The 13,937-nt window shown below is 41.8% G+C and overlaps 1 protein-coding gene across 1 annotated transcript in view; it reads right to left on the bottom strand.

Annotated features, from left to right (window-relative positions):
* The window catches only part of FBN1 (fibrillin 1), a 216,908-nt gene that overhangs the window by 78,494 nt on the left and 124,477 nt on the right, over positions 1-13,937 (bottom strand). Inside the window, exons 19-26 of the mRNA XM_065412313.1 lie at positions 12,522-12,647; positions 11,306-11,425; positions 10,110-10,247; positions 7,941-7,991; positions 4,629-4,754; positions 3,443-3,670; positions 817-942; positions 593-721 (exon numbers count right to left, since the gene is read on the bottom strand). Of these exons, the coding sequence (XP_065268385.1) occupies positions 593-721; positions 817-942; positions 3,443-3,670; positions 4,629-4,754; positions 7,941-7,991; positions 10,110-10,247; positions 11,306-11,425; positions 12,522-12,647 (1,044 nt within the window). The remainder of the gene's footprint in view (positions 1-592; positions 722-816; positions 943-3,442; positions 3,671-4,628; positions 4,755-7,940; positions 7,992-10,109; positions 10,248-11,305; positions 11,426-12,521; positions 12,648-13,937) is intronic.

Below are 13,937 nucleotides of genomic sequence, written 5' to 3' on the forward strand. Positions count from 1 at the left end.
TGTGCTGCCAACTGGGAGATGGGGATCTTGGGGATGAACTGAGAATCCCTGCCCTTTGTGCATTTGTGCTTTGGCCCCCTGAAGAGGTCTAGAGAGAGCAAATTCATTCTTGGGGTGAATCCTAAGCACCCACTTTGGATCAGCCCTGAAATGAGTTAAGTACCAATATTTACTTTTCATTATTTTTAACTGAAAATTTCAAGCACAAAACCCAATGAGCATAGAGTATGTTGGAATAACAATCCTTTGAGTAGAGACAGGCCAAGCCCAGGATCTTCTATCCTTACTCTCTCCCAAACCCAGCCCCTGAATGTTAGTGGTTCAGATAAAATGAACCAAGACCTAACTGATGGATTTGACTAATAAGATTCTGCAAATCCAAAACCAGCCTGATTTACCCACTGTGCAAACAGAACAAAAACAGAACCTTCTATTTGCCTTCCCAGTAATATGGAAGCTAGATCTGGAAACCAGATCAGGAAACCAGTCCTGTTTCAGTTTCCAAAACAAAACCTGACTAACAAGGCTTTGCAAAACCAATCCCAACATATAGACTCTGTGCCCCATCTTTGGTATATGATTTAAAACATACCCATGCAGTTTTTCATCATCATAAATCCACTTTCATAGCCTTCAAAACATTGACATTCGAAGTCCCCTGGGGTATTGATACAGATGCCTTGGCCACAGAGATCAGGAGATATGCGGCATTCGTCAATATCTGAAATACAAATAATTTTAAATGCATGTTAAAATATAATTCAACATCTGTGTTTTCAAGACAATGTTCTGAAAGCTACCAGGTAAGACTTTTACCTGTACAATTTCTTTCTTCAGAATCAAGTGCAAATCCGCTGTCACATTTACACTTAAAACTGCCAATGGTGTTTCTGCATTTTCCATGGGTACAAAGACTTGGGATCATTTTGCATTCATTGATATCTAAAAATGAGACAAAGAAAGGTTTGGTTATTTTTAGTAACCATCCAATTTAGTAAAACTTCACTAAAAGAGATTCAGGTTAGTAACATTCTAAATCCAGCAATAATGACCAGCTTCTCAAAAGCTGCAACTACAATTTTGTGCATGCAAACCACTACATTCAAATAATAATGACAACATGTAAGCAATTATATAGCCCTTTTCATCCATAGATCTCAAAAGCGCTTTACAAAACTAGGATCGTATTATTATTCCTATTTCACAAACGGGGGAAATGAGGTACAGCCTGTTCAAATTTCATTTGGACATATGGGAACAAAAAGAATTTATGTGAAAAAGAATGTATTTGCAACACACAGTAACAAATGTAGAGAATGATTTGAGTGAGGATCTTTTGAAAATTTGATCCTGTGTATTTATTTAAAGTAGTTCATTCTCTTTTTATGATTTTACAGATGAACACAAAGACCTTCACAGATGATGCTGTCAGTAGGAGGTGGAGTGAAGTGACTTCACACATTGAGTTACTAGGGAGAGTGGAACTCTGTGAACCAATACTGAAGTAACAGTAAGATTAGCAGCATTTGCTATGTAACTAGGTTCTAATAGAGGCCTTCATTCAATGCAAAGCTATTCAAGCTCCATATACCTTTCAGCTCCTTTCCTTCTATGATCCTGCACCATAAATTTCGGGGCTGCTGGGAGGCAGGATTTGGCACTAAGGCTAGGTCCACACTACCCGCCTGATTCGGCGGGTAGAGATCGACCTTCTGGGATCGATCTATCGTGTCTCATCTGGACCCGATAAATCGATCCCAGAAGCGCTCCCCCGTCGACTGCGGAACTCCTGCTCGCCGAGAGGAGGAAGCGCTGTCGACAGGGGAGCTTGCCTGCGCCGCGTAGACCCGCAGTAAGTAAACTTAGTTCGATCTAGGAAACGTCGACTTCAGCTACGCTATTCTCGTAGCTGAAGTTGCGTTTCCTAGATCGATCCCCCGCCCCAGTGTGGACCAGCCCTAAGACAACCGGTGATCTAAAGTCTTGACTTCACATCATCTTAACAGACCACATTACTAAGTTCCTATAAACCACTTTCCATGCATATGACAGCAAGAACTAGGCCCGCATACCCCCTAAAACTTGCAATAAGGGGCCATCATGTGAGCAGTACAAAGGACTCACTACCTTCAGAGTTCAGTGTATCACATCTATCATACTCCCACCTCTTTCAGAGCCTGGAGACCGCAACAAGAATTCATACTGAGATTCACCTACATAGTAATGCAAAGCACTAACACACATGAAGCTGACCCCCAGTTTCTTTTGTCACTAAAGGCTAATTTTCCTCCTTTATCTAACAGAGTCTGATCCAGGGCTCACTGAAGTCAACAGAAAGACTTTTAGCTTCAGAGGGCACTGGGTCATGCCCATAGTGGCCAAAAGAACCACTCCGTCCCCTGATTTCTGAAAAAAATAAGCCTTCCATGAGTCAGAGAAAATATAATTACCCTAAACAAAAGCATATGTTACACTTCTTTATGGATAATTAATAGCCTGGTAACTGTTTATAAAACTGATCCCGAAACAACCACCACCAATTGTCATTCTCATTTGTGTTTTCCCTTCCTTTCAAATATTAAAGCATTTGGGTTTTCGGTTAACTAGTTTCTTTAAATGCCTTTTCCCAAACACATCCACATCCACTTTCACTTTTGATACCATGTTGCTTAATCTAACTGGTAACCAAGGGAAAAAGCTTTCAGAATAAGGTGCCAAGATGGCACTACCCCACTCCCATTAATGCTGGAAATTTACCCCACAGAGTCACAACATGACCTAAATGAATGAAGTCTTCATTTGCTGTTTCTACCATTAGAATATAACAATTTGGCCAACAAACTCCATGACTCAGACTCTAGCGTAGGTTCACTTTTGCATGGCTGAAGCTATCTTTACAGAACATGGTATGTTTCTCCCTCCTCCTTCAACAGCTGTGCAAGGATTTTCAAAGTGTTGAGAGTCTCTTTCTCCCTTGATTTCCAAGGCAATTTAAGCATATGTATCAGGCGCAGTAAGCAGTGGTTCTATAACAATTCCAAAGTTGGCTACTCATTTTGTTTCAATTTATAAGGGGCCGGGGCCAGATTTTCAAAGGTATTTAGGTGCCTAAAGATGCAGATAGGCACCTGGTGGAACTTTCAAATGTGCCTACAGTAGGTTAAGGGCCCAGCTCCCAACGAAATCTATGGGAGTTAGCTGCTTAGGCACTTTTAAAAATCCCACTAGGCTCCTATCTGCATCTTAGGGTGCCTAAATACCTTTGAAAATCTGGCCGAATGTCCTTACTCAGTAATCGTTCCATCTTTAACCAAGCCCTAACTCCTGCAGACTTCAAGTCCATAGGAATTTAACCTGAGTAAGAAAAGAGTAAAAACTAAGGAATGCCATCAAGATGTAGCCCCCAATGGCCTTACAAATGAATTGAAACCCCCTTACATACCTTTAAAGAATGGCTTTCCATTTATAATCTCTCCCCTACTAGCAAATCCAGGTCCTCTTTGACAAAGAGTTTCAAATTCAGGAGTTTCCTTCACAGGACATTCCTCACATTCAGGGCCCCATGCTGCACCAACAGAACAGCAGCAACTATCCTTTCGGTGCCGGCCTGCTATCGGTAATGTACATTCTTCATCTTCATGCTTCAAGTAGCAAGTCTCCAAGCGAATGTCTGTTGGGTAATTAAATAGTGAGATGATGAAAAATTATGTGTGCACATCCACATGTGTTCAATGAGCACAAGTGTTTGAATTTATGTGTATTTGACAAAAAAATCTGCCTCACTGGGGGGCTGGAGGGACAGCATAAACACAAGAATCTTCTCCCAGAATCCCTTCTCAGTAGGGCTTGCTCCATTTCCTCAGATCAGGAGGAGGCCAGAAATACCGCACAGCTCTTTTCACTGGAATTACTGGCACTAAGCTCTGGAATTAACATTTCCAGATTTAATAGGCCTAAAACTTTCCAGGAAATGGGCCTCAGCATTTGAGGTCAGTTTTGGATCAGGGAAGAGAGGGCCTCAAGCATTCCAGTTCTGCCATAACCTGTCTTTGTCCAACAAAACTTGAAGATTTGCTGTTAAAAAGAGGTGAATACACTGCAGATGAAGTCTATAGTTAGCACCTGAAACGGAAGTCTTTTTCTGGACTTTCCCCACAAAGAGATGTAGAATGGGGAGAAGCAGTACAGGCTTTCTCAAACTCATGTGTACCTCAGCCCTGGCTTGGAGGGACTGCCTCCGGGGATGAGTGGGACTAGTCTCCACATCCATTCTATCCTTGACTTCTTGCTGAGGCCAACCAATAAAGGTTGCCAAACATGGCCAAATTTGCTGGGGGTGTTATAACATTGACACTTGCCCTGTGGGAAATGGACCACATAAGTTTCTGACCCCCCATCAGATGAGTTTTGGTCACTAACTATGCTACCTAGTCCAAGTTCCAACTGGCAACCTGGAGCTGAATGGCTCTGTACACCATTACTGATCCCATTTTAAAATGATTATGAATAAAATCTATTCCCCTATTTACAAGAAAGTATGGAATGCAAATCTTTGTTTGACATACTGAGATTTGGGTTTCCTCCTCCCCAAACATGAAAAAAAACCTGTAAAATAGCTTAATACCTACCAAGACATGTCCGTCCAGAGGCATCTAAAACCATTCCACTGGAACACTGGCAAAAAAAGGAACCCAAGGTATTGACGCACTGACCATTCGGACAAACCCCAGGAAACACTTCGCATTCATTTACATCTATTTCCAGACAAAATTATAAAAATGAAAATCAATGCAACAAACATACCCAATTAGAAAAATATAACATTTTAACACTCCCATTTTAGGACTGACTATGTATCAATCTGCAAAGTCTGGCAAAATTCCAAGCTCTTGGGATTTCCTATGCAAATCAGACCGAACTGATTAATTACAGCCCCCTGCCACTGATTAAAACATATTAAAAAAGTGTTGTCAATTGCACCTTTGATATGTCTATTGAAATCAGGTTCATAAATAAAACAAAATTAGGTCACTGAAAAAAGCTGTCCTACTGCATGTTCATTATGAGACAGATTTTTAAAAGTATTCAGGTGCCTAAAGATGCAGTCAGTCATCTAGTGGAATTTTCAGAAGTATCTAGGTGTCTAACTCCCATCAAAACAAAATTATGCAAATGTTTAGGAACTTTTGGAAATCCCGCTAGACACCTATCGGCATCTTTAGGCACCTATATACTTTAAAAAAATCTGGCACGATAGCCTTTTCAACCACTTGTAACATTAAGTTCCTGAACCTATGCCTGGTGAGCATGGAATTTAACTTGATTGTGTATAAGCATCTGAATTGTATTTTTTAAGATGTAAACACTGTACTATTTTGTATGTTGAGGTGTAAAGCATAATTCAGCCTGCTGAACTAGGATGGCCTGAATATAAATAAATGGCGTGTAATGTCCTTCCACCTCCTCCTTCTGTGGAACATACCATATTTCACACAAAAACAGCTTGACCATTTTTGTTAAAAATTGTCTTGGAAATTAAATTAGAGGCTGAGATGAAGCATCAGAAATTTAAACAAGTTAGGAGGGAGCAAACACAGGAGGTTAGAATGGAAAGGCTCTTACAACCTGTAGTTGCATTGTGCAGTCAGAGAGCGAAGCCAGGAAATTGGTCGCTCAGATTTGTAGCGTTGCCGACTCTCGCAATATCTTCATGAGTGAGGTGAGTCTGGCCTACGCTGGAGCCAGGCTGGCTTTGACAGGGCTCCAGAACACTTACGAATATCAATTTCTGAGGTAAAACTCCACTGACTGGCTGCCTTCTCCATTACCTCCTCCTGGGAAAGAACCCCTCATGGAGCTGCTTCAGGCAGAGCTTTCCGCCCATCCCCTCAGGCAGCCAACACCATTCTCACTGGAGGGAGGGAAGGAGGAAGCCGAAGGAGTCCAGCAGCGCAGGGGGTTCTATTATCTCTTCCCCTCTGTGAGCCAGTGGTCAGGCAGACATGGAGGTGAGAGCTCCTGCACCAGGGGCCAAAATCACCTTAATACATTTGGGAACAGTGGCAACACTAACCTGTCACACATGTTGGGGGAGGGCAGAGTGAATTCAACAATCAAAAGACAGACAGACCCATAATACATCATCTTTCTTTTTAAAAAAATCTTCTGATTTTTGGTGAATCACATGATTTTTGGGGTGTTAATTTTTGGGGTTGGCAATACTGGATTTATTAGGCTTATAGGGTGAAATTCATAGTAGGGAAACAGCCTATGCAAGACTCTTGAGCTGGTGGGGGAGGGCAGTGTGGCCAGAGCTGCCACTAGGGGACCTTTGCATTTCTTGCACACTCCAGAGGGGTATGTGACAGCTCCATGATGGCTGGGCAGTAAGACCATTGGATCCATGATTATGTGAAACAAATGGAACAGACTTCATTGCCCAAAGTGGCAGATGACCTGTGGACACTTTCAGCTTCAGGGTTTGTCTGTGGGTTGGAGGCATGTTGTTAATTCCATCCCACTCGCCTCAACTTATTTCCCTGCACAAAACCCATTTTACACAAACCGTGCGTGGGGAGGAGCGAATATCACCTTGGGAAGCCACTATTACCATTTGGCCTCTCCCCCCCAAATACATTTCCTCGGCAAATATTTTCCCTGCATCCTCTGATTTGAACAGTCCTTATGTTGGTGGAAGCCAAACGCTACTTTAATAAGTTAGGAACCAGGGTAACTAGTGTGAGAAAGTTTGGGCTATTTTGGCACACTGGAATGATAAGGATTAAAGCATGTAACATTTGTAAACTAAAGTGCTGGTAAAATAAATGCTGAAAGCACGGTGTTCACATCTTGGATTAATAAATTTTCCATCCCAGCAGTGTTGAAAATGTTCTAAGTGTTTCCTCGTGAATAGAGATAGGTGGGGCCACTTCCCCCCCACCTTCTTTCACTTACACACTCCAGAAAGTATTGCTGAGGTCAGAGAAGTTCTATACAGTGGGTCTGGGGTATAGAAGTGCCAAGGTATTCAGTCACCACTTGGAAAGCGCAGGATACATGTGGGGGTGTTCTACTTATTTGATTTTTTGGTTGTGTTTAGTTTGTTCATTTGTCAAAAAAGTGCTTCTTTCTAGAAGCCACATATGGGAATAATTTGTTTTTAAAATATTTTAACTGCAGTGTCATGTCAGATTGTGTCAGTCATGATGACCTGCTACAATTTGAGACTCTCTGAGCTTGTGCATGGTAGGGAAATATACAATACAGTTCTTTGGCTGGGGTTCAAATTAATCCATATTAAGGAGGGAAAAGGGCGTTGGGGCTTTACATTTTCACTGCACAATATGTGATGATCTCACACACTGCAAAAAAAAAAAAAAAGTTTTAAAAACCAACCTTTTCTTGAATTAATGTTTTACCGTGGCCTGAGACAGATTTCTTATATAACAAGAGAATGACTGAAATCTAAAGCTAGAAATTATTAAAAAAGAAAAATAAATTATTTAAATTTGATTTTAAACTCCTTTTTACAGTTCTATTTTATTTGTATACACTTATCGAGTGTTTTAATGATAAAATCCTATTGTTATATCATAATGCTACACTTCTCTAATTGTTATTACGACACAGGATGCATTTTATTTTGACCCAGTATTTTACTCCACAATCAGAAACAATATTAGAAAAGACAGAACCCATCTCCATAGACCACTCTAGCTTATATTTGCAAAGATGTGCATTCTGAGTGAGTAGCATCAGTCTATGTCATTGTCATTTATCACCCAGTGAGACCATATTAACCTCAGGTGTAAATCTAATGAGGCCAATAGAGTAACATCAAGGATGAATTTAGCTCTGTTCTTCCATAGCAAACATTAAACCTAAACACCAGCATTTCATCATTCAAAACAAGATTTATGTTTGAAAGTAACAGTAAATACCTTCACATAATGTTCCCCTTATTCTTGAATATCCTTTTGAACAGATTGGGTCTGTAAATAAATAAACAAACATGAACTTTCAGAGTACAGAGCTTGCTGCTATGATTTACTTTATTAACAAAAAAGAAGACCCAAAACAGTAACATTTCTTCCTATGAAAAATATGGGTGTCCGGAAAGTAATTTCTGAGATAATAAAGTCACAGAATAGGATAGCTACGTTAACAATGGAATGGACCCTTTCCTCACTAACCAAACTAAACTAAAGGTGGAGTTAAATGACTCCAGCTTCATTCACAGCAATTAAATACATTAAAATGTTACCCAACAGAAGTCAGAATACATTATAGTCATTGAGCTCCTAGGGCCACATTTACCACTGGGGTAAGAGTTTCCAGTGAAGTTTGATGGATGAATTTAATGCAGAGACTTCAACAGTACGCACGTTTCAGCCTTAGAGAGCAGGATCCTTTTTAAATGTCTGGGTTATCCACCTTTCCCTGCATCAGAGTATTTCCACTGAACACTTAGATATGATTATCAAGCAAATAGACAAGGATCTCAACCCATATTTCCTCAGATGTAGGATTCACTGTGTTATTAAGTAAACCAGGGTTTGTTACAACAGGGGCTAAAACCTCCATTACTACACTAAGGTCCATATGTCTGCTAACCTTTCAGTGGGAGCTCTGGAGCCATCCATCTAATGCTGCCTTGGCAGGGTCCCTATATCACTAATTAAGACAAACTATAGTACAGCAATATGAAGTATCACAGAAGGTAGGTGTGGTCCAGTCCTTCAAATCTAATTGCACAATATATTAACCTAAAGCTCCAAGTTCAGGACATTGTATGACCAACTGGTGACCCTCAAGCATTACACTGGCTCTTTTCCATGCTGGGTGGGAAAAGGGTGAGCAACATTATTTTGTAATGCAAATTTTACCAACCTATGCCTGGCTGCTATGGAAGTGTTGTTGGCCTGACTCTAAACAGAGCTGGCTGAAATTTTCAGAAATACTGAGCATTGGTGTGCCTAATTGCTATACAAGCCTGTCGTTGTACACCTACAACTTTATACCATCTCTTAATAGGGCAGGCAAGGCACAGAAGTAGCTTTGTAGGTCCCAGCCAATGCCAACTGACCTCCTTGCCCTACTGGCCACACCCACAATGTGTAACATTTGTGCAGAGCTGGCCCTACGTATCTAGAAATTAAGACCATGTCTACTACACCTTTTTAATGTGCCATAGGTACACAAATGGTCACTGGCCTCTGTTTTAGTCATTAAAAGTGTAAATTAGGTGCCAAATAGTTTTGGAAATCCCAACCGCTTGTCTTTTTTGTAGGCTTAAACCTGTTATACCAAGCCCATCTGCCTGAAATACTAGGGTATTCATGCATTTCAGTAGCTTTATACATGAAAATGTAAGAGGAGAGGAGGAAGCAGAACCATTAATATGACTCTTATCACAGTTGTTAAATAGGAATAGGGGAACTGTTAGAATAAACCAGAGGTGGGCAAACTACAGCCTGGGGGCCGCATCCAGCCCTCCAGATGTTTTAATGCGGCCCTCGAGCTCCCGCCGGGGAGTGGAGTTCGGGGCTTGCCCTGCTCCGGCGCTCCAGCCGGGGAACAACGTTGGGGGCTTGTCCCGCTCCGCGTGGCTCCTGGAAGCAGTGGCATGTCCCCCCTCCAGCTCCTATGGGGAGGGGCAGCCAGCTGCCCCCACCCAAGCACCGTCCCGCAGCTCCCATTGGCCGGGAAACGTGGCCAATGGGAGCTGCAGGGACAGCGCCTGTAGACGGGGCAGCACGCAGAGCTGCCTGGCCACGCCCCCATGTGGGAGCCAGAGGGGGGACATGCCACTGCTTCTGGGAGCTGCTTGAGGTAAGCGCCACCCGGAGCCTGCACCCCTGACCCCCTCCCGAGCCCTAATCCCCTGCCCCAGCCCTGATCCCCCTCCTGCCCTCCAAACCCCTCCGTTCCAGCCCAGAGCACCCTCCTGCACCCCCAACCCCTCATCCCCAGCCAGAGCCCTCACCCCCCCCACACACCCCAACCCCCAATTTTGTGAGCATTCATGGCCCGCCATACAATTTCCATACCCAGATGTGGCCCTCGGGCCAAAAAGTTTGCCCACCCCTGGAATAAACCAATGATCTTACCTCGTTCACAGGGTGTACATGGGCTACCCCACGCAGCACCTAGCGAGGAACAGCACTGGGACTTGAGAGTTGCCCCATTAATATTTATTTCACATCTTCCATTCACAATAGTCTGCCAACAGGTGCCTTTAATAGTTTCTGTTGGAAAAAAACACAAGACGCTGCCATACAGAGTACTTAGCATTACATATATTCACATAAATACACCACACACACACACACATATAAAACTGTTAATATATTTGCTAATATACTTGCATTTCAGCATGCAAAACTTATAATTGACAATATTAGAATGGAATATATTAAAAATGTTCTTATTGTACACTTCCCTCTACTGAGCCACATCCTGAAACCTGACTCAGTACTGAACACCTACAACTTCCACTGACTTTATGCCTATTGATCCCAGTGGCACCATTCAGGATCTGGAGCACTATATTTATTGTGACTTAGATTATATATCCATGAAGAACAGTAAGAGGGAGAACAAACTCCACTTACGCTCCTAGTTGATCCTTGGGACTGGGTGCATGAGAGTAAGCTGAGCTAGTGTCCTGCCTTCTCCGAGCAGGTGGGCAGGGATTGGCAAAGAATAAGCGAGGACTTAATGGAGGGTGGGTCTCCACCTCCCTGCTCACTGGCCAGAGAAGGTGAGCCAGCACAGGAGTTGGGCTTAGTAATTTACTGCTAATATGTGTCAACAGTAAATTATTGACTCCCAGAAGCAAGGAGGAAGCAGGGGAGGAAATGTGACTCAGGGGAGTATCTCCAAGTCACAATGTCTTGTTACTCCTGGGGTGTGACAGCCTGCACAGCATCTCTTGCAGTATATTGTAATGCTCAAATCACAAACTAGCCCCTCCTCAAATTATAATCTGTGCCCATTTGTAGAAGCACCCAAATGGGCATGTATAGTTTTGAGGAGCTGGCCCTGTGCATCTGTATACTATGCACAAAATCTATCACCTCTCTCTCAAATCTGATATAAAAGCACATTGTGTTCCCAATAGCTAGAATCATGCACCCAAGATAATGGTGAAAACAAATACTTTCTTAACATTTTTTCTGTAACATTTTCCCCTAAACATATTTATCCACGTTATTTTTAAATGCTTTCTGGATTTGGTGTACAATATTTGTATGTCACCGGACATTTTCAACTAATGAACATGTAATCTTTGATGAATAAATACCTATGCAGATGGTTCTTGTTGTATCCAAAGTACTTTCAGGGCTACATTCACAAGCAAAAGAGCCAAGTGTATTTTTGCATATTCCGTTAACACAGGGATTAGACTCACACTCATTAATATCTAGAAGAGAAACACACTCACATTAGTGCCTATTGCTGCCAGTAAGACTTCAGAAGGCCTCCTTCAATCTAGCTAAAACAGAAAGAATCTTCCTACTCGACAGGAAATTCTCCTGCTATTTTGGTTTCCAGCTATGGTGCTCTTCCTGGAAGAGTGATGGAATACATGACCAAAAAATGTGCTAACTCATTACATTGACAGGAAAGCTCTACTCAGCTGCTGCATCTGTTTTTTTCAGTGAGGTCGAACTGCCCAGTTTTACAACTGTACTGACTGAGTTGGGTCAAGTGATTTTGCCACATGTTAAGCCTGTGGCTCAAACTGGATTTGAAACTAGGACCCACCTGGCTCAGTTGGACTTATACAGCCTATTCTAAAATACTTGGGTCTCATCAACACTAGCACTTTCCCCACTATTGTCACAAGCATTTGTGCAGTTCCGCTGGTGGTAGGGATGAGGGCAGTGCTGACTTAGACCAGTCACAGGTGTTTTTACCATCACGTTGTCTAACCCTCATATGTTGCATTCTTGTCCTCCACCCATCATTTCCCTTTGTCTTTATAGACTGCACACTCTTCAGGCCAGACACTGCCTCCCCCTTGGTGTTTCAAATATACCGGGCACATTTTCAACATTACTACATGGTAAATAATAAAAATCTTCACTGTCGGCACTACCTGCATCGCCTATACTAAATAAATAAATAGGGCAAGAAGCTTTGTTATGTAAATCTGACATGTGTCTGTACAGCAGAAGTTAAAACCTTACCCCTGAAACTGTCTCAGGAATACAAATAGCTTATTTTTTTTTAATTTTTTTAATATTCAATCAAAGGTATAATAGTGGCAATCTCCATGCTGTTCTCAGTAGGCTATTAATACAGCTCTAGTTTGCATTGGAGATTTTATTCGATGTTAAGCTTTCATGGATTGAATTTACACTGACTAGCTTCTATCCATTAATAGAACATATAACTATTCTATTCTGCCTTAACTGGAAATCATATCAACTGCTGGCTAAGAACTCCAGTAATATGGTAAAATGCTTTAAACTGCAATTAATATAGCTAGAATGTAATGGGCTGTTATCAATTACCTTCACATGTTTTTAGATCAGGCTTGTATATAAATCCTTTGGGACAGGTGCAGGTGAAGCTTCCAGGGGTATTTCTGCATTGTCCATTGTCACACAGCAGCGTGTTCAATGCACATTCATCAATGTCTGCAATGAAAATTAGAAACATTATGAAAAAAAACATGCCTTGACAAGAGGCCATGAAATAATTCCCTTTCCAAACAGCCACATTTCATTAGGACTGATCTTCCTGTACGTGTGTGAGGTGGGGGGTGGGGGAAGAGAGAAGGAGAGATGCCTTGCATTGTTTGCAAAGCCACTGAAAGAGCAGCATTTTGGAGATCTTTAATAGTTTACACTTACAGGAATGGCCCTTGAAATTATTTAAAATAAAAATAATGCCCAGTACAAACATAACTACAGTCATACCAGAAAGTAAAAAATTAAGATGATATATCCTTTTATTTTACAATTACTGTACTTTATTTCTTATCTACTGAGGATCTGCCATGAAAATAAGAGTAACAATAACAGATGTATTAATTTTAACTACCTGGGTAACAACTAGAGAAAATTTCATTCTTTCCTGTTTATTTTATTTTATTCTTTTTAAAATTGGGAAAATTTGAAAAACTTGATTATATTTTTCTGGATCCCTTTCCTTCCTCCCTCCCCTTCCCAGTGCTCTATTATTTTAATGAATATTCAACCAAGAGAAGTTTTGCCATTTCCTCTTTTTATAAAAGATTTATCTATTTGGCACAGTCATAATGCTGAAAATCACCCTTTGGTCTCGTCTACACTAGAAATTTTCTTCAAAATTTCTCACCCTTCATACTACTGCTGGAATTGCTCGTTTAGACTGGCTGCTGGTAGACCACTGGCATTTAAACCCCCATGTTTTCTAGACCTGTTCTGGGCTGGGTTAGATACTGTGGGGAAAGAGACTAGTCTACACTAGCTGCACGGGAGGGAAATTTGAATAAAAATGCTAGTGCGGACCTGATCTTTGGGAAGCCAAAGCTCAAGACTCCGTAGGGGATCTCTGCATGAGTTTGGTCATTTGAGAGAAGCTGCAAGAAGGTGGCACGGGCCCATAAAGGATAGGTGAACATCAGTAAGGCCCAAAGAGCAGTTAGGCAGAACTGGACGTGTCAGAGAGACCTCAAAAAGTGTTGAGAGAAGCTGAGAAGGCTGTAGAAAAACCGAGAGCCAAAGCAACAGCTGACAACGGCAGAAGTGTTACAAGGGGCAGGGAGATTTGGGAAGTAAAGTAGAAAGTCTCAGAAGCTTAAAAGCAGGCCAGGAAAGTAGATGGAGAGGGCCAGGGGAAAGACTACAGAGGAATGGGGGAAGAGTTGTGATGAAGCATGGAAACATAGTGGTGCAGTAACTGGGTGGGCTTGGAGGAGTGGCTGGGAAGGTCAGAGTTGGGTA

Source organism: Emys orbicularis, chromosome 10 (genome assembly GCF_028017835.1).
Source record: "Emys orbicularis isolate rEmyOrb1 chromosome 10, rEmyOrb1.hap1, whole genome shotgun sequence".
NCBI lineage: Eukaryota > Metazoa > Chordata > Testudines > Emydidae > Emys > Emys orbicularis.